The 25605-nt window shown below is 37.8% G+C and overlaps 1 protein-coding gene across 1 annotated transcript in view; it reads left to right on the top strand.

Annotated features, from left to right (window-relative positions):
* LOC131163754 (uncharacterized) overlaps nt 1-25605 on the top strand; it is a 46087-nt gene that overhangs the window by 5006 nt on the left and 15476 nt on the right. The window contains exons 5-8 of the mRNA XM_058120467.1: nt 17272-17350; nt 18078-18261; nt 19988-20053; nt 22749-22985. Of these exons, the coding sequence (XP_057976450.1) occupies nt 17272-17350; nt 18078-18261; nt 19988-20053; nt 22749-22985 (566 nt within the window). The remainder of the gene's footprint in view (nt 1-17271; nt 17351-18077; nt 18262-19987; nt 20054-22748; nt 22986-25605) is intronic.

The raw sequence follows: 25605 nt of genomic DNA, 5'->3' as shown, positions 1-25605 counted from the left end.
ACCTCCACAACACCGAACCATCTTCACTCCTCCCAAAACCTGAAAATGATATAGCCAATAGATTCTCCACTGACTCGGAACACACCCATCTCTCTCCAAATAAGCCAAAAGGATTATTTCTCACCCTCCATGAAAGTAAGCAATGAAGGAAGAGGTGAATAATTCTGAACTTCCAAAAGAAAGGGAACAAACAGCCGGAGGTAAAGCCTTAAAAGGCTCCGACCCTGCAACAAACTGTTTTGTTTTTCAGCTAGGCAAGGGAACTGAACAAAACCACAGAACATAGGAGAAAAGATGGAAAACAGAATGAAAAAAGAAAACAGTAATTTGAAAGCCAGCTAGCCTAGAGATTGAGCATCTCTAAGTGCAGCAACAATCACTTGGGTGAATGCTCTAAGAGGTTGGAGAGAGATATCCTTACTAATATCCTTCAAAGCAGCCCAGGATGCAAGGAGGCATGTGCTGAGTCATTGGACTCCCTTGGGATGAAGGAAAAGCTCACTGGGAAAGAGGCTAGGGAGTTCTTGATGTCCTCAATTATGTGCTTCGATTTCCAGTCGGGCGGCTCCCTTTTGATACGATTTCTTTAATAACAACTCTGGCATGTCCTTCGATGATAAATTGATGAGTTGATAATGTTGGAATGATCATAAGACAGAGCTTTGGACAACACGAAACGAGCTGCAAAGGCTTCTCCAACCAATGGATCTGGGGAGATGAGGGGGGTAGCCCAGACTTTGGGAACAAAACCCAGAGCTATTTCTAGATTAACATGCAGCAAAGGTTTTCAGAGAGGATGCCCAAATGGCTGCATCAAAATTAAATTTGATGATGTTGTGGTCAGGGGGCTTCAAGATGGACAGATACCTGACTATTGGTCTGGAACAAGGTTGCAACATATCGTTGTGTTAACTGTATTAAGAACAACTAACCAAATAAAAACCTTAATCTTTGAGGGGACTTCAGCCTTCCAGATAGAACTATCAAGCAGAAAGGACATGCTTTTGTTGTTTATATGCTCAAAAAAGAATTACAAGAGTACTTCCTAAAAAAATCAAAAAATCATGGACAGTAGCCACTCTGACCAGACAGAAGACTACCCTCCAACATACTTAATAAGGAGGTGAGAGAGTGAAGATTAATATGGGTAAGAGTGGTATTGCGTCTATCAATTTGCTTGTCAAGAGTGTGAGGGAGTTGTCTATGAAGGTGGGTTTTAGTGTTTTGGTTTGGCCACTGTCCTATCTTGGGGTTCCTTTGCGGGTATCCCTAGATCTGTCAGCTTTTGGGATCCTGTTGTGGAAAGGGTTTCTAACAGATTGGATGGGTGGAAAAGTGCACTTTTTTCCCTTGGTGGTAGTTTTACACTTATCCAGGCTTGTCGTTCTAGTATCCTTTTTTACTCTCTTTCAATTTTTCAGATTTCGGTGGGGTTGCTAGTGAGATTGAGAAGATAATGTGGGACTTCTTGTGGTAGGGCTAGGGGGTTTTAGGGATCTTTTGGTAAGTTGGGTAGTGGTGGGTAGGTCTAAACAGGAGGGTGGTTTGGGTATTGGAAACTTGGTGTCTAAAAACACAGCTCTTTTGGCTAAATGGCTTCGGCGGTTTCCACTAGAGAATTCTTTCCTGTGGCATTTAGTTGTTAAAAGTAAGTATGGAATTAGACGAGAATGGGTGGGATACTAATGTGAGATTTAGATGTTCTTCAGAGAGTCCATGGAAAGCTATCTCTCAGAGTTATCCCCTCCTTATTCCCCATATTAAACTGTTGGTGGGAAGAGGTAGTAATATCCATTTTTGGAAAGATCCTTGGTTGGGGAATGCAATTTTGTCCACCTATTTTCCACTCCTTCTTTGCTTGAGCTCAGGGCAAGATGGTTTCATTTCTTCTTTTGTTGTTGAGCTAGGTGGTCATTTTGCCTTTTTGGGATTTCCACTTTTGTAGATCGTTAAACGATAGGGGGATGGTAGAGCTATCCTCTGTTTTTTTTTTTTTATAATTTTTTTTAAAAATTTTTCAGGTTGTTTCTTTGTTGCTGTTGTTGTTATTATTATTATTATTATTATTAGTATCTGGATTTTCCACTTTGTTAAGAAGATGTCCTATTCTCCTAGCCATATATTCTTAATCTATTAATGAAATTCTTCTTTTACTATCCAAAAAAAAAAAAGAAGAGGTGAGCTCCAACACCTCCATGTCATTAAGACCCCTACAAAAATGAAAACCCCAAGAGTACTTGAAATAAAGAATTAAGAAATAAATTCATTATGCAAAGAGAATGGTCTAGACAAACGAGGAAAAGATGTGAAAAGTGAAGAACCCCCACCCAAATATCTTCCTAAAACCGAATTTATTACCATTTCCCACAAGAAAATTAGTATAAGGTATAAAAAGAGGTTATAACTGTGAAATGCCCTTCCAAGGACTGTCACAAGAACATCTCAATCCCAAATTAGGAGAGATCATGCATGCAGCTCTCCCTCCCTCCCTCCCCTTGCCCTCTTTTATCTCTATGCCTCTTCCTCTCCCTTTTGGAAATTGCAGATTGTCATGAACTTCCCTCCTCTTGGCACTGCCACTGCCCTGCCGGAACCCTAAGCAAATCGAGGCTGCCACAAGTCGTTGCTGCCGTCGCTGCCTCCTCATTGTCTGGCCTCTTTACATTATTGGTTCCCCCCCACCCCCCAACCAAAAAAAAAATCCCATTTCTGTAACCTGTTGTTAACTAAAAAATATTGCTTCCATAAATATAAGTTGATAATAAGATTATGATTAAAAAGATAATATCATATATTAATTTACTTAATGTAAAATATTTTAATGTTAATTAAAAATAGTAACTGAAATAAATTTTGATTAATGTTAAATAGAAATATTAATAGTATTAATTAAAAATATAAATTAAAAAAATAATCATATATTTTTTTATTATGTATTATATAGCATGTTAATTATATGATGAAATATGACAATATAATTCATACAACACTTATAGTAAAAAAGAGTATCCACTTTTTCATCAACATTTAAAATCAGCACATATATTTAGATGCAAACTAAACACTACTTATCACTTTTCTATTTCAATACTTATTATTAGGACTTATTAAATTTAGCATTTTTTTTTTAAAAAGCACTTCTCTATAAGTGGTTCCAAACGATCCATTGCATCCTAAACCTTTCCACAGCACATTTGCTTTGAAAGGTCCTTTGATGAGGATGAAACTTGTCAAGCTGTCACTGTAAGTAATGGAGATAAAGCTAACTGGGGACTTCTTAAGCAGGAACAGCATCTTTAGTGGATTCTACAGTAGAGGCAGATTTGTGAGCAGTCTAGTTCATTGGTAAATCATGATTGGAGCTCTTATAGATAATGAATCTGTGGATGCCTATAGCAAGGATAGGAAGAGTGGGATGGTTTGCGAAGTTGACATGGAGAAGGCTTTTCATCAATGATAATGTGAATTGGAATTTCCTCCCTCACATTTTAAAAAATGGCTTTTGGGGAGTTGTGGTGTAACTGTGTAAGTGGATCCAACAATGCATTACAATCCCATCCTTTTCAGTCCTTGTTAACGGCTGCCCATCAAATGTTTTTTGCTCTACTAGAGGTCTAAGGCAAGGTGATCCCCTTTCCCCCTTATTATTTATCTTGGTAATGGAAGTTTTATGTCTTTTGTTGAAAAAAGCTTTTGAAGTAGGCCTTCTTGAAGGTCATACCATTGGAATGAATGGGAGGGAAATGAAAGCCTCTCATCTCCTTTTTGCAGACGATTTCATTATTTTCTCTGGAGATGACCTTCACCAGATCTTCAATGTTAGGTGCGTTCTTCTTGGGTTTGAAGTAGTCTCTGGGTTGAAGGTGACTTGGGAAAAAAACTCATTCCACTTGGGGACAGCACAGAGAGGCCACTTTGGCACACAAGCTGGGATCTTTTTCAATTATATACCTTGGCCTTCCTCTTGGTGCTAAATTCAAAGACAAAGATGTTGGGGACCCTATCATTGAAATATTTGATAAAAAAATGGCCAATTGGAAAAGGAATTACTTAATTAAATGTGGGAGGTTTACCCTTGTAAAGAGTACATTATCAAATCTCCATGTCTATTATATGTTCCTCTTCTCTATCCCTTGCTTAGTTGCAAAAAGGTTAGAGGGAAATCAAAAGGAGATTCCTTTGGGGGAGTTTAAGGGGAGGGTTCAAGTATCTTCTTGTAAGAGTAGGGTTGTAAAACAACATTTAAGATATGGAGGTATAGGGCTCAAATTCCTCTTTACTTTTAACAAAACCCTCCTTAGAAAATGGCTTTGAAGATTCATGAAGGAGAAGGATAATCTTTGGAGGGGCAGTCATTGCTTCCAAGTTCCAAATATGGTTTTTGTATAATGGTTAGACCATGACAGCTAGGAGAGGAGTGGGAGTTTGGAAATTCATGAGGAATGGTTGGGATGACTTTTTCCCATTCATCAGCTTCCAAGTGGGGAATAGGGATTGTATTTTCTTTTGGCGCGATATTTGGTGTGGTCATCTCCCCTTAGCACAAAATTCGCTTCTATCTTTGACTTGACGTGTGATAAGGATGCCCTTATTGGTAATCATCTTCAAATTTTTGATAAAGGGTTTTTCTGGAACACTCTTGTGATTAGTAATGCTCTGGATTGGGAAAATGGGCCTCTTATTGATTTTATGATTGCTTATAAAAAATCTGTTAGTATCGGGGAGTCCTTGCATGGGTTTGATATTTGTGGGTGAGCATCAACTTGACCCAAAAGCTTAAGACTTTTGGGTCTTGGGCCCAACAATGCAATAAGCACCCTTCCTCCACCTTTTTTTTTTAATGTGGGACAAACTTACAAGTGGAAGTGGAAGTCTCAACAATCTCCCCTTCACTTGTGAATTCCAGCAAGTCCCCCTTGAATGAAAGACTTAAAAGCTTAAGCCTTTTGGGTATTGGGCCCAACAATGTAATAAACACCCATCCTCCACCATTTTATTTTATTTTAAACATGGGACAAACTTACAAGTGTTAGTCTCAACAATCTCCCCCTTACTTGTGAATTCCAACAACTCCCCCTTGGACGGAAGCTATTACCTATTATGCAACCAACTAGGAACCATTAGTTAACAAAGGGAAAGGCCATAAAACCATAGGAATCCACTCATCTACGAGATAAGCATCCATAGGATCCACCTCGCCTCTTCCACAGAATCAACATTTGTAGGAACACGTGCATGAACACTCGAGCCCACTTTGAACTCTCTTTCTTGAGCGGGAAGTGTTTCCGTTGTGGGAGCAAACCTAATTCTCCAACAGTTGCTCAAGTGGACTTACCCTTGTGCCTTATGTGGCTCGAATTGCATTCCATGTGCCTTCAATTAATTCTACTTCTCATGTCTTGACCCTGTTCATATCTATTTCGTAGCCTACATGATCCTTATTGGCCTCGACAACACACTTGGTCCTTCAACTGTTAGCATGCCAGGCGAATTAGCTTTCATATCAACAATCATTGAAGAATTATGTGGTGTTTGGGAGGACCATGTTACCCAAGCTAGGGAAGAGTACATGAAGATTAAATGCTGCTCACTTAAAATAAAATACCTTGAGAAGCATTATAATCTTATCTTTGAATGATACTATACTCTCTGCGGACTAGATGACATCAACCTCAAGCAAGCATATCTCAACAGCTTGCCTGATCCATTAGGAGAAGAAGTTCTCCGAGAACTTCAAATGAGTGGAAAGAGACTTGAGAACGCTTCTTTTGGTAACATGGTTTTAAATAACGGCCGTGACCGTTACGTAATGCCATTATGTAACAGTTTTTTGGGTTACCAATACCTTACACACCGCGAAATCGGTGGGAAGAAAAATCACGGCCATAGCGGCCGTTACGGACCGCGATCGTTACGTGAAGGCCGCTACGGTCGTTACGCAACCGCTACAGGACTGTTACACCAAAAAATTATTTTATTTTTTACTTTTTCTTCTCATTTCCCCCCTCTCTTTCATATATCATCCTCAATATATCGAGTGACAAGAGGGGGAAAAGATTATAATGAGGATGACAATGATACAAAATTTACCATTTCTTTAAATACTCACAATAGATGCATTAATTAACAATTTAAAAATACTAACTTGTTAGGAAAATATTTTATTTTGATAATATTAGTAATGTGATATTTATGTTCTATATTTTTCAACTTCAACCTGCTTTCTTTTCTAGCTATTTTATATTTATATTATTCATTTGTCTTATGTGTCTAATAGATTAATGGAGTGTATAATGTATTTTTTTTATTAATTAATTTAGCAAACATAAGAATTTATCACAGATAAGAATAATGAGAAGTATAAATACGCACATACACGTAATTTTTCTATCAATGGTGGTTTGAAACAAATGTAAACTTGTTGCCCTTGCCAAATAACTTAGTTACTCGAACGAAAGGATCCAAAATACACTAAAACTCTTTCTAAGAAGGGCTAAAAGCTTAAAAATGCAAGTACGCTAATATGCACAAGTTTGTGCGTGCTTCAAAAAAATTCACAGTCATTACACCCGCTTCCCGTTATGTAACATCCGCTACTCCTGCTTCCCATTACACCCGTTACCATTAAGTTACGCTACCTGCTACCGCGATTTAAAACCATGCTTGGTAAGCTCTACCAAAGTGCTCTTATGAATCTGGATGCACTCTGCAGAAAGTATGTCATGTACAGAATAGTCTAGAAAGTGGACCGAAGATAACCAAAGAGTGTAAGAGGAAGGATCTTCTCATCAAATGCAAAGGAGACAAGCAGTGCTCTTGTTTAACAAGAGAACGAGAAGATGTTTATCTTCCCAGAAAGTCTAGAAAATCCTAAAACAGAGAATCCTTGGAAATATCTGAGAAAGAAGAAGCACGGGAAAGATCCAAAAGATCATTGATGTTACATCTGCAACCAAAATGGGCATTATGCAAAAAGGTGTCCTCTGAGATTGTTAATGGTTATTTAGTCTTTTAGCATTATTATAATTATGTGTTAAGATTTTTGTTAGTAATAAGTGTGAGTTAGTAAGGATATTATGGCATTCCTATTGTACTTACATATATTATAAATGGAGGGAGAGACCTATTATTGAGGCTAGGTCTTCCATTTTACCCAATTACTTAACATGGTCTCAGAGCATGATCCAAACTAAACCCTACTCTCCTCAGCCGTTGCTGGAAAACACCATTCCCGCAGCTATCCTTCCTAGATTCATCTCCAACCCATACTATTTCACAAAACCAACCATACACCCATAAATAGACACCCCTGATGACTCACCCTACAAAACCCCATCATCGGAGGAGCCCCCATGCACTGACGCATTAGTGAATTTCCAGCCATCTTTTTCTTTGGACTATGCACTTGCAGCATTCCGTTAATGTTTGTTCAAAGTTTGTGAAGGCTTCTTTGTGAGTTTTCTTGGAGCCATGGCAGCATTCATATGTTCAGTTGTGAGGCTGTGGCAGTGCTATATCCGTTGGTGAGTTGTTCTCCTCGTCCGTGGCAGTGTGACACCCAAGGAATGGTTGTTTGATGCTTCGTGAAGCTGTTTATCAATTGTTAATGAGTTTATTGGGTCTGAAACAGTGGGATTTGCTGTGTTTTTGATTCACTGTTCTAATTCCTTCCATATACTAAAATATCAAGCTGTTGGGCATGTGTTTTTGCTCCAAGATCCAATCTTTGTTGTGACAATGCACTCATGGTAATTTGTTAGTTGTTGTTCTGTGTTAGTAATGGTCATTGGTGACCTTCTTGGGGCAGTGGCAGTGCTCATAAGCTGTTTTTTTGTGTGTGTGTGTGTGAGGCTGTGGCAGTGTTACTTCCTTGTGGCTGCATCTGAGGTTGTTGCTGATTTGTTCATGCTAGTTTCCGTGGTTCACCTCTCCAATTGTTCCAGTGCTGAGTGTTGCTTTCTTGGGGCTGCATGTGAGTTTCTTCGTGCTATGGCAGCCTTGTACTAATTTATTTGTGGCTTGTTCATGGTGGGTCACCTTGTTTGTGGTTGTTCCAATTGTTCCAGCAATTAATCTTATGATAATTGGTCCGAGTTTGTGAATGTTGGGATGACGTTTGCAAATCCCAAAAGTATGGTTCCTTTGTTAGTCCCTTGTTTGAGTGAACTGCGCACTGTGACTACATCAGAGGAGTATTCCAGCTTTCTACAATATCAGTTGTCTCAACAAGCATCTTATCACATTGCTTCTTTTGCCCAGAGAAGTAATCCTACAGTTTGCATGTCATTTGGTATCCTTCCTACTAGTCCTTGGATTATCGATTCTGCTGCCACTGACCATATAACAGGTGCAACAAACTTCTTTTCTGATCTCCAATATCCTAAAAACCTCCCCCAAGTCACCCTTGCTGATGGGTCCACTATTGCTGTTAAGGGGATAGGAACAGTAAATCCTATTCCTTCTCTCTTTCTTTTGCTTTATACATTCCTAAATCTCCTTTCAATCTTATGTTAGTTAGTAAGCTTACAAAGTCGCTAAATTGTTATCACATTCCTTCCTGATTTTGTGGCTATTTATGATCTGAAATGGGAAAGACAATTGGCACCGGACACGAGGCTTGTGCACTTTACTTCTTTGATTCGCCTTCTCCACCCATTGCCTGCACAGTCGTAACTAAAGTACTTCAAACCCATTGTCGTCTTGGTCATCCGTCCTTGGACAAGTTGAAATAGCTAGTTCCTACATTGAGTTCTGTGTCTAATATTGAGTGTGAGTCCTGTCAATTGGGTAGGATCATCGCGTTCCCTTTGTTCCCTAGATCGAAAAACGGGTGATTAGTCCTTTCATGCTTGTCCATTCTGATATTTGGGTCCTAGTCGTGTGACATCAAAGTTGAGATTTCGATATTTTGTTACATGTGTTGATGACTACTCTAGGATGACTTGGTTATATTTAATGAAAGATCGTTTTGAGTTGTTTGATATCTTTTGTGCTTTTTGTTCCCAAATAAAACTCAATTTGACATGCCAATCAGGATACTTCGCAGTGATAATGCTAAGGAGTACTTCAGTACCCAATTCAATACTTATATGACTAACTCTGGTATGATCCATCAGTCCTTTTGTGCCCACACTCCACAACAAAATGGAGTTGTAGAGCGGAAAAACAGACATATTCTTTAAGTCCCTCGTACTCTATTGTATCAAATGAATGTCCCCAAAGTCTTTTGGAGTGATGTTGTGCTCACAGCTTGCTCCCTTATCAATAAAATGCCATCCTCTGTCCTTGGTGGTAAAATTCCATATTCAATTATCTTTCCTAAGGCTCCTTTGTTCTCCTTTCCTCATATATTTGGTTGTGGGTCCTTTGTCCATCAGTTATCTCCAGGAATGGATAAGTTGGATCCTCGTGCTATCAAATGTATTTTTCTAGGATATTCCTATACTCAAAAGGATATTATAGTCCTACTTTACATTGATTCTTTGTCTCTGCTAATGTCGCTTTTTTTGAGTGTACACCATACTACTCTGACTCCTTGAGTTCTATTGACCTTGATAAGTCCCTTCCTCTGCCTTGCCTTCCAGATCCAAACCTAGTATTTATGCCCAATTCTCCTACACCTTCATCCAATTTGAGTCCTTCTCGTCGCTTGAATCATCCCAATTTGCAGGTATACACACGACGACTCAAGGGGGAAGTGCCTTCTCCAGCTTAGTTCCCTCGTTGGATGATCTTATTTCTTGTGATGTTGATCTTCTAATAGTTGTTCGAATAGGTAAGCGCACTTGTACCCAACATCCGATCTCTAATTTTGTTTGTTATGATTTCTTGTCACCCTCTTATTATTGTTTTGTTAGTATTTTGTCTTCTGTTGCTCTTCCAAGATCTATTTTTGAAACCTTATCCCATTATAAGTGGAGGATGGCCATGGTTGAAGAGACGCGTGCACTACATGATAATGGTACTTGGGATTTGGTACCTTTTCCTTATGATAAGTCAGTGGTTGGTTGTCTTTGGGTGTATAATGTGAAAATCAATCTTGATGGTTCTGTGGCTCATCTTAAAGCTCGCCTTGTTGCTAAAGGGTATACTCAGGCGTATGGTTTGGATTACTTAGACACATTCTCCCCGATTGCTAAACTTGCCTCAGTACATTTGTTCTTTTCCTTAGCCACCACTTGTCATTGGCCTCTACATAGAATGTTTCCTACATGTTGATCTTCATGAGGAGGTATATATGGAGCAACCCCCTCGATTTGTTGCTCAGGGGGAGTCAGGCTTAGTATGTCGGCTCAAGAAGTCATTGAATGGATTAAAACAATCTCCAAGAGCATGGTTTGGCCATTTTAGTGTTGTAGTGCTTGAGTTTGGCCTTTATTGGTGTGCAGTAGATCACTCTGTATTTTATCGTCACACTCCATTAGGCAGCATTTTGCTTATTGTATATATGGATGACATTGTGATAACTAGTGATGATGATCGTGGCATTCAGAATCTAAAGATTTTTCTACAAAGTTTCAGTCCAAAGACTTGCGACCATTGAAGTACTTCTTGGGTATAGAAGTATCGAGACCTCGTATGGGAACTGTCTTGTCACAGAGGAAGTTTGTTCTTGATCTTTTAGATGAGACAGGGCTGTTGGGATCCAAACTTTGTTGATACACCCATGGATCCCAATAGTAAGTTAATGCCATATACGAGTGATTTGTTGCCTATCCTAGGTCGGTACTGGAGACTTGTTGGAAATTTGAATTATCTCACAGTCACTCAACCAGATTTATCATTCGCAACAAGTGTTGTGAGTTAGTTTCTCGATTATTCGAGAACAAGTCACTAGGATGCAGTAATTCACATTTTGAGATATCTCAAAGGTGCACTAGGGAGAGGTATCTTATATTAGGATTGGGCTAGACCACCATCCGATCGAAGATCCACAATCAGGTATTGTATCTTTGTTGGTGGTAATTTGGTGTCTAGGAAAAGTAGGAAACAAATTGTAGTTGCCAGGTTGAGTGCTGAGTCAGAGTATAGGGTTATGAGGCACACTACATGTGAACTTGTTTGGTTGAAGAACATGTTGAAAGAATTAGGTTTTCCACATTCTCTGCCTATGGAGTTGATGTGTGATAATTCAGCTACTATTCATATTGCCTCCAACCCTGTCTTCCATGAGTGGACAAAGCACATTGAAGTTGATTGCCACTTTATTCGAGAGAAATTTGTACAGAAGGCCATTACAATCACTCATGTGAAGTCTGAATTTCAGCTTGCTGATTTGTTTACTAAAGCCTTGGGAGGTGCTTGTGTGAAATTCATTTGTAACAAGCTAGGAGTATATGATATATATGCTCTTATTATTATTATTATTATTAAGCATGTGTTAGAGGTTTTTTAGTAATAAGCGTGAGTTAGTAAGGATATTATGGTTATTCCTATTGTACTTACATATATTATAAATAGAGGGAGAGTCCTATCATTGAGTTTAGGTCTTCCATTTACCCGATTACTCAATAGAGATGAAAGAGAATAAAGTTGGTTTAGATGCTGCATAAAGTCTTAGACTGGGATTCAGATGATGACATCAAATCTGTTTTCTCTATAGATGATCAGCAAAATGAAGAATCCATTCTTGCCTTCCAGCAAAGTGAACAGACGGACCTTTCAGACTCTTCGGATGAAGAAGATGAAGATTTTGAGAGCTATCAATCAAGGTCTGGAATGTTCCCTTATCCAACCCATGAACAATGAATGTTACCCAGTGGCATCAACAAAAGAAGAGGTTCACAACCTCTGTTCAATCCAAGAATTGTTGTCAACAAAATTCAAGAAGGGAGATTATGTGTCACCCTTTGCTCCAGTCTGGGTACTAGCTGATAAGTACTCAAAGCCAATCAAGGTCATTGCATTCTTCAACATAGGAGCAGCATGTAGCATCTTAAAACCAAGAATTCTTCCAAAAGACAAATGGAAGCCATGCAATCAAGGTTTCAAAGTGGCAAATGGGGAGCATTTTTCATGTCAAATTAAAGAGTGTGCCAATCTACATTAAGCTTCATCTAGAATGCTTAATCAAGGCTACATTCTTCGGGTCAAACCTTCCTAACAAAGACCTCCTCATTGGGTTCGACATCATCCAACACTTAAACAAGGTACAGTGGGAAAAATAAGGATTAAAGTTCAGGTCATATCTTTTGCAATGGACCAAGACCCCTAATCTCTTCCACATCATTCAGACCTTGGAAGAAATTAAAGCCTAATTAATCTAGACAAGCGATGTAGACAACCGTAGTGAATTTTTAAAGAAATGTTCAAGAATCCATAGTTCTTTGTTAGCCTTCCGTTCAAGAAAAACAAGGATATCAACCCAACAAAGGCAAACCACAAGGGAATGAATCCAGAGCACTAATTGGCTCAAAATGAACTGGCCCAACTGCAAGATGAAGGGCTAATTGAGCCCATTAAGTCAGAATGGGCTTGTGAGACCTTCTATGTCAATAAGAGAATTGAACAAGCACGAAGAAAGCTCAGACTTGTTATTAATTATCAGTCTCTTAACCATTTCCTTGCTGATGACAGGTCCCCACTACCAAATCGGGCCATCCTATTTTCACAATTATCGGAGGCCCATATCTTCTCAAAGTTTGACTTGAAAGTAAGCTTCTGGAAATTGGGCATCCATTCGGAAGATAGGCCCAAGATGACTTTTTGCATTCCCAATTTCCACTACTAATGGATTGTCATGCCATTTGGGCTTAAGGTGGCCCTATCAATTTTCCAAAAGGTGACGATCAAGATATTCCAACCCATCCTCCATCGTGCCCTAATCTACGTTGATGATATTCTCCTTTTCTTGAATGATTTGACATACCATGCAAAACTCCTAAACCAGTTTAAGGAGACAATTACAAATTGTGGGATCATGTTGTTAGAAAAGAAGATGATAATTGGGGTTGGAGCAATTGATTTTCTCTAGATGAATTAGCCAAAGACAATACGAGCTGCAGCCACATATTCCAACACAGCTTAGCACTTTCCCAGATAATCAGATGATGACAAAGGAACTGCAACAATTTCTTGGTATAGTCAATTATATGGTAGACTTTGTCCCAAAGTTGGCAATCTATACGGCACCACTTCCTCAACTTTTGAAGAAGAAAGATGTGCCCTCTTGGGAATCCAAACACAATGGAGCGATAAGGTCGCTTAAAGGAATGGTCATGCATTGCCACCTCTCCATATTCCTGTTAAAGGAAAAAGAATCTTGCAGACTAATGCAAGTGACAATTACTGGGTTGCAGCCTTAATTGAAGAAAAGGACAATGGGACTAGACACATATGCAGATACAAGAGTGGAGCATTCAAAGAATTAGAGTTACATTATCACTCCACGTTCAAGGAGAGTTTGGTGGTAAAAAGTGGAATTGAAATTTTGAGTTCCATCTAATCGAACATACTTTTACTGTAAAGATGGACATGTCATATTTTACAAAGATGATACAATTCAAGCAAAGATCCTCCTGCAAGGACAACTTCTTAGATAGGCTAACTAGTTCTCACAGTATAAATTTGAGGTAAGTACATCAAGGGAAAGCACAACATCCTTATTGACTTTATCTCAAGGCCAACCAATCTCTAGGACCTCTTCGTCATTGCATCCTCATCCTCTTCAAGCTCACTTAGTTTCACAAAAGGAATCCAAAGTCTCCCTAATGAAATCTAGGACAATATCTTTTGTCATACCATCGAAAAGGGGAGCACCAAAATGATTCAGGGTCTCCAGTTTATTCTTCTTTCCAACTACGGTTTGGTCGATGTGCCACTAAAGTATTTAGACTAGCACCCACTCCGTTCCTACCTCAATGGTCTCTGGGTCCCAACATTGTCCTACATAAATTTCCCAAAAGAGGCCTTCTTTCTTCTCTAGTATTTGGCCAAATCATATTGTATTGGTATGATTTTGCACAAACTATGAACATATGCCTTCATCACAAATTGGAGGCAAAGACCCCAACAGTATAGCTACCTGAAGGACTGGTTCCTGTTCTTCAAAACAGAAGAAAAATGGGTCAGTTGGCTTGATTTCATGATTGGATTCCCTTATCTTTTGGTCACTTTTCATCTTAGGGGCAAGGTCCAAACTCAGGGAGGGGAAATATATGTCAATATCTTCCCTATATGTGAAAGGATATGAAGCTTCAAATAAAATCCATTTGTAGATCCTCACTTATCGACATCCCATTGGGTCGAAACAAGAAAAAGCATGTGTTATTTCAATAATGTTGACTCAGATAAACTACCATAGGACCTCTTCAACCCAGTGCACTACTAGGACGACGGAAGGGCCAAGAATACTCATTACTCAGTACTATCCCAAAACTTACATAACAAACAGGCTGACACTCCACTATGTGTACCAGACAAGTAATAATGAAACCATTGACGATTTGGAAGTTATGGCTTATTATCCAACAGAGGAATAAGAAGAGTATAAAGCAAGATATGATATCTAGTTTGCCACGGCAGCACCAGTTCTAGTATTACTAGCTTTCATTGTATTGTCATAGTCAACTTTAGCTTTTTCTGTATTATAAGATTTTACTGTATTGTCATCGTCAACTTTATCAAAAGCCGCTTTAAAAAAGTTAGCTTTCGATAAAGTGTCTTCACAAAAGTTTTCCAGCATGCTTTGTGAGGGGTAAGATTAAAGAATATGTCATAGCATCTTCCCTTACTCCACTCTATATAAGGAGTCCTCCAGTTCAAAGAGAGGCAGAGCAAGCGAGCACTAAGAGTCTCTTGTAATAGTTTTCTTGTCTTCTCTTCTAGTCTTGTATTCAGTTTGTTTGTTTAATGAAATATCTCTCAGTGTGTTTCTTGCTCTATTGTTTTACCCTTTCTTGCTATCGATCGATCATCATCATCATTATGTGCCTTCTTTTGACACAATAGTCAAATTTTCCCAATGGTTCTCCTAGTAAGCCAACTGTTGGATCTCCATCTTCGTGCCTCTTCTTGAGCTTTTATTGGGAATTGTTCTTTTTCTGCCTTTCATTGACTTCTTCTTTGTTAGACTCATAGAAGGGATCATTAAGAGTCTAAGACATTCATTGCACGTACATGGGTGATTAGTTAATTAATCCCAAAGCTTAAGCCTTTTATGTCTTGGGCCCAACAATGTATATAAGCACCTATCCTCCATGCTATTTCTCAATGTGGGACAAACTCAATAGTAGAAATTCTCAACAAAATCCATTACTAGAACACTACTAACAATCCCAAGTGGATCTTGGATAAAGGCAACAAGTTTATGGTCAAATATTTTTATGGGCAACTCACTCCTTTGGCAGGAACTAGCGACAACTTTCCTTGAAAGCTTCATCTTGAAGACAGCAGCCCCTATAATAGTTGCTTTCCTTGCATGGGGGGCAACTCTTGGGAAATTTCTTATGTGGATAACCTGTAGAATAGGCGATTGTCTGTCACAAGACAAGATTATTCAAAGCATTATGCTTGCCTATGACAGCTTGTCTTGTGTACATGGGATGAGTAACCATCATGTAAATGCTAGTGTAGATTTTATTCTGAGTAGGATAATGCATGAAAGTAGTGAATATGACTACTCAATCACTTTGATGTTCCTAGTGATAAAGTGAGAATGACATAAGAAGCTCTTTAGGGGAGAGAGAGTAAAATCAATCATCATAATACTCACTAGCTATTGTAAATGTGTTTAGCCTGCTTGCATCCCTTGTTAAAACACATTGCCTACGGAGGTATGAATAATGAATTGCGTTGCTTTATAGTTTACTACATGACTCTCATTTGCTTTCATATTTGCTTATTGCTTCTGTTTTGTTTGCATTTGATGGTTGTGAATTTGTTCATGGGGTGAAACTGTGGTATACTTTCAGCTAACTAGTTAAGCTAGTTTGCTATAACTAGTGCCGCACGGCCCTTCACAAGGTGTGAGGTGTTCGGCCCGTGATACTACCCCTTCTCAACAAGTGCTTCTTGTGTTTGGAAAGTACTGAAAATATTGATCACATCCTATTGCACTGCCCCTGGACGAAAATCCTTTGCGACTTGGCCACTTCTTTGATAAAAAAGTAGGAGGTTATTGCCATGACAGTGGAAGGAGAGTTATGGGCTTGAAAAGATATCTGCCCTAGCAAGGAGAGGAAGAAAGTGCGGCCCCTCATTTCCCTTGCCATCTTTTGGTTTATGTGGAGGGAAATAAATAAGGGCGGCCCCTCATTTCACTTGCCAGGGCATAGTGGTTTGTTTTTGGTTGACTCACTTGTAATTCTTGATTTTTTCAACACCTTGCAGCAAATGCTTTGTTGTTTTGTACTTGGGTGACATCCCCTTGATGCTCTTTAATGAACTTTCTTTGCTGATCAGGGGGTTAAAAAAAACAATGGGTAAAAATTCAAGAGGAAGGAGCATACTGAACCCAAAAATCTTAGAAAAACCAAACCCTCTCGTCAGTGAGCATCTTTACACTTCAGGAGGGAGGAAAAAGATGAAAAATCTAAGAAAAGGTTTTCAAAGACTAGCTCGTTTAACATTCACCCCAAACACTAGCATCCTACACATTCTGTTGAGGCCCTAATTCGCTAAGGACTTCAGCCACAGGGAGTCAAATTCTAAAGAGAATTGCTATAACCAGTTAACCACTTCCCATGCAAGGAAATACTTTTAGACACAAATTGCAGCAGCCCCTTCTGGTTTTTGATTTTTTGGAAGATTAGGAACATGTGTCTCTTTGATGATGGAGAAATTTCTATTTATAAGCAATGTCTCTCTAATTCTTTTACACATGGCTGAAAGAATTATATCAGGTGTGTTAAAATTTAAAAAGTTTATGTAAGGCATGTAAAGTGATTTGTTGATAGTAGATGTGTTTGTAACTCCTTGGAGGATATTCTTATTGTTATTTATTTTTTTTATCAGCAAAAAGAAAATATATTATTATTTTAAGACATCACGGGGATGCCAACCCATAGTACAAAACATCGACCATCGTGGATGGTATTCTTCTTAATAATGTTGTCATTGTTGTTGTTGTTATTATTACTATATTAGTGGTGCAGCATCAAATATCTGTTCTATTTTCTTCAATTATAAAAATGGCAGCCAATGCATGAGGCTGCTACCAATGTGGGGTTGGGAGTGGGGGTTGATTTTAATTCATTGCATTTATTCTATTATCTTTATCTATGTGTTGATTAATATATGTGATATGCCAATATGTGAATTTGTGTTTGACAGGCAGGAAGATATTTTTGCACTTTGAAGCAGTTGATTCCGCTTTCTATGCATGGATAAATGGGAACCCAGTTGGGTATAGGTATGTAAATTTTTTTAAAGTTTTGTTGGTTTTTCTGTTTGTTTGTTTTATTTTTATTTTATTTTATTTTTGGTGAACTAGTGTACTTTTCCTGTACTTTAATGTGTTTGTCTTTGACACTTAATAGGTTGCATTACAATTTTTCTTTTATACCTTTTCTGTGGACACTTGCTGATCTAGAGACATTTCTATTTATGTCTTATCCAAAATTTTGCCAAGTAAAGCTGCTAAGCTGAACATGTGAGCACCACATGAAAGTAGCGCTGAGGGAGAAGTTAAGGGAAAAGGAAGACTTGTTACAATAGTGACTGAGGTTGCCCTTGCGTTTTGGATAACAAATGATTCAGTGAGACTGGCTTTATCAAAATCAAACCAAATTCTTCACCCAAGCTTCATAATTTTTAATAAAAATAAAATTATTAATGATTAAATGATAAAAATTACTAACTACTAAAGAACTTGTATGGGCAAGATCCAGTGGAAATATAATTATGAGCCCTGGGCCTAAACTGAATAAATCTCATGTCTTTCATATTTAACTAATATTTATGCTCACTCTTTCTAGTGTAATTGGTGTTTCCATGTGTTAGTAATTGGTGAATGAGTCTAGAACAACGTTTTACTCTTGTGATAAGTTGAAGGAAAATCTGAGAGCAGTCTAGTGTAATTTTGGGAACTACAAAGTAACAGATGCATTAACAATCATTTAGATATTGCATTGAAACAGTCAGGATAGTAGATTACCAGCTGAGTTTGAAATCACCGACTTCTGTCATCCATTTGGTTTGGGTGAGAAGAATGTTCTAGCTGTTCAAGTATTTAGATGGAGTGATGGTTCCTACCTTGAAGATCAAGATCATTGGTGGTTATCTGGCATTCATCGTGATGTGCTTCTTCTAGCGAAGCCACAGGTTTGTTTTCCTTCTGCTTCATCAACATACTCTTAGTTCTTAAAATTATAATGGGATCACTGAGCAGTGCAAGTGGTTTGGTGTGCGTAGGCAGTGACCCATGTGATCATGAAGGTTAATTTGTCCAATTCACGGTAGTAACACAACTATATCTGTATGACTAGTATCTACATTTATTTTTATGTCCTTCACATGATGACCATTATAAGAAGTTGATATGGACTGAGTTATAAACAAGATCCAAAATTTCCATTTCTGTTAAAATTTTGAGGCTACACATTGGCAGAAAATTTTATGGAAATTTCAATGTTGATGTCAATTTCGATTTTGGTTTTTAAAAATGTGGAAATTAGTAAAGCATATAATTCTTTTGTGAAACTTATAATACTGCAAGATTTAGAACTAAAATATCATAAATAAAGTACATCAATGCCATGGATTTGGTGTATAAGGTGCAATAATTTAATATGATAATCATATTAAACATATTCAATTAATATAAATTAAATTCATAAATTAGTTGAATATTATTTATTTTACAAAATACAGATAATTTGGACATAAATTGTCAAATAACAATTGTAGTGAAAATCTAAGTTTAATCTTCATACAATTTCGTTTCAATAAGAAAAGAAGATGAATTTAGAGAGATTTCAATTTGGGTTTTGAATATCAAGTTTAGCAAGACAGAAATCAATTGCCATTTCGATTTCGAGGGTAGTGGAAATTGAAAATTTCAACAAAAATTTTGACAATTTCATGGAAATTTCAACTATTTCTGTCACTTGAATGGTGTTGAATAATGTGCTTAAGGAGTATTAATTGCAAAGAGAGTTAAAGAGTTGGTGTGAGGTTGGTTGCTTAACTTCATAATATTTATAATGGTTATTTAGTTATTTTTTATTTATTTTTATTTTTATTTTATTTTATGGTTTTTGTTGTCTGATATTTAAGTGGACAACAAAGATGAAAATTTTCATAAGAATTGCAATAACCGATGTAGTTGTGAGCATTTTGATGGGTTGGTTTGTGTTTTTGTTACGCATACACCAGCATTGTGCACAAATGCTTTGTGCAATTTAAAAGAAAATATTGAAAAAATTGTGTATGGCTATCTATGAATTTTTAGTAGTATGTGTTATGCTGAATTTATGAGAATGGATGTGATTAATTGACATGTTGCTGCAGATAAAAAATGACGCTATTTATGTGCTTTTTAAGTGAATCTAGATTGTGATCTCCACCTTAAATTATGGGTCTCCATTATGATGTATTCTTTTCCTGCAAACATCTTTAAAACAAGGATGCACTAACATGGAAATGTTCAATAGAACAAGTTCTAACCCACCCCAGATGCATGGCAACTTTCCTTCTAGTATCCTAGAATTTTTGTGCTCCTAGATTAACTAGAGAAATGCAGAGAAAGAGTGTCCCAGTATACTCTTCCCTTAGACCAAAGTGTTAGGCCTTGGATAGGCAAGGTCCCTGACAAAAAGTAGGGTAACATCAGAGCATGCCTTACATGGAATGCTGAAGATGCTGGATCTCTTGAAAGTTCCTTGGTGGTTAGTTTCCCTGATTACATGAACTCGGCTTTATGTGCTTACAGTTGTGGATGCTTAATATGACCATTGTTTGGACTAAATTTTTTTTTTGTCTATGTGAGATGGTCTAGTCCCCATTTTCCTAAGAGGATCACATAATTATAGATGATAAACATATGCAGGTATTCATTGCGGACTATTTCTTCAAATCAAGCTTGTGTGAGAATTTTTCATATGCGGACATACAGGTAAGCCCTATTTATTGTAGTGAAGAATTTAGGAAATATGTTCCTCTGATTCTTACTAGGTTTTATTCTCTGCTGTGGACCTGGGGAGAGAACTTACTGCATAATTTTGCTCACCACACTTCACTTACAGATGTTCCTGTTTTTCAAACTTCTAGCTGATTGACATAAGCTGATTTGTTTTATTTACCTGAAACATCCTGTTTGCGCATATGATTTTTCACCCTTTGCCCATATGTGTTGCTGCCTCTGAAGTCTGAACATTTATTAGAAATAAGAGGTGTACTAACTTCAAATTGTGCCAGAGAGTTTGGTATCCTGTGCAGAAAAATGAGTGGTACTTGCTCTCAGGGAACGTGTGTTTTCCAATGTGCAAATTTGTCAAAAATCGAAGATACTGCATTGCCTTGGCATGTGTTACATGGTATACACTGTGCAGGCACATCACCACAATTTTTTTTTTGTTCTTTGCCTTGAAATTTGAGTAACCTCCAATAGCCCAGCATGGTTGTAGTAATTTCCTTTATCTCTGCATCTTTCCTAACTGAATGAAGCTCTAGTAGCTAAATAATCCATGACTCCATCTCTACAAATGTTTCAGGTTTAAACATTAATGGATACATATGCATATATATGCTGCAAGATTCCATTTCCCAATTGTGATAAGAGTGCCCTAAGGAGCTACATATAGGGGTTTTGTTTTGAGCCTTATCGTCATTTATAGGCCATTGGTTCTCTAGATCAGTATTTTAAAATGCTCAAGCGACGCTTGCCTTGAGGTCCAGTCTGAAGTACCCAATCCCAAAATGGCCAACTCATTACACAGTGACGTTTACCATTTGTACAAAAGGCATGGCTTTTGCACCTTTTTCGTTGAGGTTTATGGATTCTTGGTGCGCATATCTCAAGTTGGATTTGGTGAGAAATTTTAATGGAATTTTTATTTGAATGGAATGTCCTAATATGAGTTGATTTCTAAGACTCTTGAACCTCATCCTTTTCAAAATATTGAGTCATATCTAAGATCTTGAAACAATTTGAACTTTGTATTTTTTTTTTTAATAAATGGAAAAAAAACTTCATTAATTTAAAAAGTAGAATATGCAATGATGAGGATAAGATTGAAGCTTGTAATGTTGTAACAATCCTTCGCATGATTTATTTAATGAAGTCAAGTTAGTATTTTTGGATGGCCAAAAAGTAGTTTACTAATTATATTTGATTTGTAATTTTTTTTTCCTGTATTTTAAAAACTTATTTACATATTTTTATCTAAAGAATAAAATTTCTCAAAAGCATTATGCCTTGCCTCGTAAGGGCTAGAATGCCTTGCTTTATGCAGTTGCCTTTTAAAACATTACTTTAGATGTAGACTGGGCCAGTTATCATCTTGATGGGAAATGTTTTTTGGGTCATTGTACCTTTGGGGAGGGCAACTTGGTCAGTGGAAGAATAAAAATAAGAAAATATGGCGGCTAGATAATTTATTTAAGAAAGGAAAAAAAACAAAAAATGGTGGAAAGATCACAGAAGCTTGATAGTGTGCTTTATCCCAAATGCCATGGGAAAGGATGTGGCGACATTTGAGGATATCTCATAAAAGCTATGCTGCTTTGAATGTTGCAACTTGTTCCTAATACAGTTTATCAAGAGAGGGCAAAGCGCATTGAAGTCAGTTATCATTTTGTGAGAGATATGGTGATGAGGAAACAAATGAATAAAGATTAGGCAAGTTGCAATGCATTAAAGCTCCCAGAAAATGATATTTTATTTGGGCAATATACTTGGTATGATATGTTTCTAACCCAGTTTAGGGGAAGCTATGAGTTGTCTGTGACTTTGTGTAACAGGGGCACATCATAACCAGAAATTGCAGGCTCTAAGATGAAAGTGCTTTCACATCGCTTAGAGGGGGAAAAAAGAGGGGGGGGGGGGGGGGGGGGGAACAAATGACAGTAACCACAAAAAGCACCCAAATGAAGATGGAAAAAAGGAAGCTTAAAAACTCTCAAACCAGAGTTAAGATATATGATACAAGAACTGACTAGAGAAAGGAAGAGAAGTGGAGGAAGAGAAGAGACTAAAAGAATGGAAGGGTCACTCAGATTTGAAAGTTTTGATTGCTCTGATACCATGTGGTCAGCCTAAGCAATCTAATCAGTTTGCTAGGTATCAATACAGCCAAGATCAGGAGGGGAGAAATCATAAAGGAGGGAGAAAATGAAGGGAATAGAGTTGGCTAGAGAAGATGAGATTATCTAGACCAGCTGTACTCCTAGATACATATCCTGAAGGCAAAAATGGCCCTGAACAAATTAAACAAATACAAACCTATTCTAAAAAAATACTAATGCTACACTTAACACTTGAAAAAAAAAAAAAACTAATGTTAGATCCCTTATCAATGGAACCCTTATTTTCTATATAAAATATCTTAAAATTTAAAAGATATGATCCCAACAAGAATACCCTAAATAAAAAAAAATGAGAATACAAAAAAAGAAAGAAAGAAAATGTAATAATCCTTTCTTGAGTTGTCATCGCTATATTTATCCACTTATCTTTAATGCTCTTTTATGTTTTAGATTGGTTATTTGATGAAGGCCACATGTCCAGTTGACAACATTTACAATATCTTATTGCTAATATGCTACATTCAGGTATTTATGTTATGTGCTTGTATCTATATATGGTCCAGGTTGAAGTGAAAATTGATCACTCACGGGAAATATCTAAAGACAACATCCTTGCCAACTTCACTATTGAAGCTGCAGTATATGACACTGGGAAATGGTATGACTCTGATGAATATGATCTACTTTCATCAAAGGTGGCTCAAATGGATTTCATTCCACCCTCTAGTTCAAGTCTAGGATTCCATGGCTATGTACTTGGGGGGAAACTGGAAAAGCCCAAGCTTTGGTCAGCAGAGAACGTGAGTAATCTCATCCCATTCACATTTTCTTTTGAAGTTAATATTTTGGCAGAATGCAGCTGAGTATTTGATGAGTTTCTTGTGGATCTGATTTTTGGTCCACGTGTGGGTAGTGAAGTCCTGGATTTACGTCAGAAGCATTATGAGTCCTCTGATTGTGATAGTGTTATAATGATCTTATAAGTATCTTTCTTGTCATCTGCTAAGTCTGTCAACCACGTTTTCTCACTTTTTCTTGACTCTGTTAGTTAAATAGTCAAAATGAAATTAGTTTTTTCCTTTTCATTATTACCTGCTTGTTTCCTGAGAGCCATGTTAATAATGTGGAATGTTTCCAACCTCATATGAAGAGATAAAAGACTCCAGTTGTTCTGCACCCATTTGTGCCTTAAAATGCTGTCTGCTACTTGACTAATTGCATACAAATCATATTTATACATTACTAGTCTTTGGCTTGTTTTGCACAGGCACTATGCAACCAAAGAATTATTTACTAATTGACTATTGTTTTCACAAGTTTATAAAAATTAATGTATGCATAATAATACAAATGGTTTTATATGAAATTTTATGGCATATATGCTTGTTCATATATGCACATAGGCATACTTTCATGCATGTTAGACACATACTTTTAGACATGCATTTACTCGCATATTGGATGTGCGCATGTACGTACATGTATGTCATGTATATAAACACACGTAAACACATGCACACTAATTCATTACTTAATTCAGCTCTTCCCCTCATGCATTATGGATTGAACTAGCTCCCTGGATTAATTAAAAGGTTCTGGATTCAAACAATCAGATATTTTATGCCTTGTTTGACTTAAAATTTTCTATTTGAATATTTTATAAAGAATTTGTAAATCTTATCAATGTATACAATATACTCCATAAATAAAATTATTATCAATGTATACAATATACTCCATAAATAAAATTACTGATAATATATTATTTGAATTCTACATTATTCTTTAAAATATTTAGCAGTTGTGGTACATACACAAACACATTCACATGCACGGATAAACATGTGGTGAGCACAAACATTTCCACGTGCACATGTGCACACAGCACACCACAAAACACACATGTACAAACAAATAAAAGATCCTAGGAGGGTTCTTGATGGCTAAAGCTCTCTTTCCCTCTCCTCTCTTCCCTGTTGAAGCCCTCATTCTTCTCTGGTTTTGTTTGACAATGGCTACTGATTGTCATGAGATAAGGTGGGTCTCAGAGAGCAGTCCAGGTCGAATGAAAACCTTTTGGATCTGCATTTGGAGAAAATGGAGAAGGGTGGTTTTGTTTCTTTGTTTGAGAGAAACCCTGTTCATATTAATTGGGTTAGGGTTTCTTTTGCGGCAGCTCAATGGTTTGCAGATGGCTTGTCTTCAGTAGTGGGGCAGTTGTCTAGATTCTCTCATAAAATAAGTTTTGGGAAGGTGGGGGTATTAGAGGGTGAATGGTGATTAGGTTGAAGAAGAAATGAAAATTCTTAGAGTTACGGTTTAGTTGGAATCAGAAAAGGTTTGCTATGTTCATCCCTGGGGGTGTTTATGATGATGGTTGGAGGAGTTTTGTGAGAGAGCTTCTAATTTTGGTGGAGGATTCAGGTAAGGATCTTCCTTGTATGGTGAATGGCAGTGGTTTGTGGCAATTGGAGAAGGTCACGGAAGGATTATCTACTTGGCATCGAGAACCCCATTCATGAAGGAAGTTGTGATGCTGGAGAATGATCATCTCTGTGCAAAGTGTGGTGAGGTTTTGCAGGGGGGATACTTGGAAATGGTTTGAGGCACTCGGAAGGACAAGTTGCAGAAGAGAGCAAGAGGCTAATGACAGGGGCGGCTAGGGTTTTGCAAGAGGATATATGATTGACGATAGGCACTTACTGCTGTGCAAGATTTGGGCCCATTATTGGGTAAATAGGCTTTTCCTGGTTCAGGCATGGAGCAGGCCCAAACTTCAGCCCAGTTGGGAAGCCAAGAGGCTCAGCACTTGGTGGGTAGAGATACAACTGTGAGGTCGAAAAGAAAATCAAGTTTGGAGCCAAAGAAGGTTGGAGATAAATGGGGCTGTTTTCAGGTCCAAACCTCTCAATATCCAGGTAGTCAGACCATTGCGAATTTCAGGAAGGGCTTGTATACTCTTGGTAGAGCTGATTCTCATTTGGAGAACAAATAGATGGCTTTACCCCTTCCAAAAAACAGGGTACAAGCCATATCCATATTGCAGGAAAGGAGAACCAAGACTTCCACAGTGCCAGGATAATTCCTGTAGATTGGATTTCAAGCGGGGACAGGAATGATTCGGCTTGTCTTGGGATTTTGGTCGAAGCTCCTGCCCTTTTGGTATGAAGGGGCTGCTGCCAGGACAAGAGCTTGATTAGCAAGCTGCCCTCAGTGATGGTTGAGGGGAGGATTTTCACTAAGGTCCAGGAAGGGTGTGTGGATGATATCCAAAGATCACTGGCGATGAGGGGGATAAATTTACTGGTAATGGAAGGAAATTCGAGAGGGTTTATGCATGCTGGGTGGACAGTCAAGGTAACCCTGCTGGGACAATGGAAAATGATGTAAGGAACAATGCTAGAAGTACTCTGTGTGTTG

This window comes from Malania oleifera, chromosome 9 (genome assembly GCF_029873635.1).
Source record: "Malania oleifera isolate guangnan ecotype guangnan chromosome 9, ASM2987363v1, whole genome shotgun sequence".
Taxonomy (NCBI): domain Eukaryota; kingdom Viridiplantae; phylum Streptophyta; class Magnoliopsida; order Santalales; family Ximeniaceae; genus Malania; species Malania oleifera.
The sequence above is the reverse complement of the archived record's forward strand: the minus strand, read 5'-3'. Positions and strand labels throughout refer to the sequence as shown.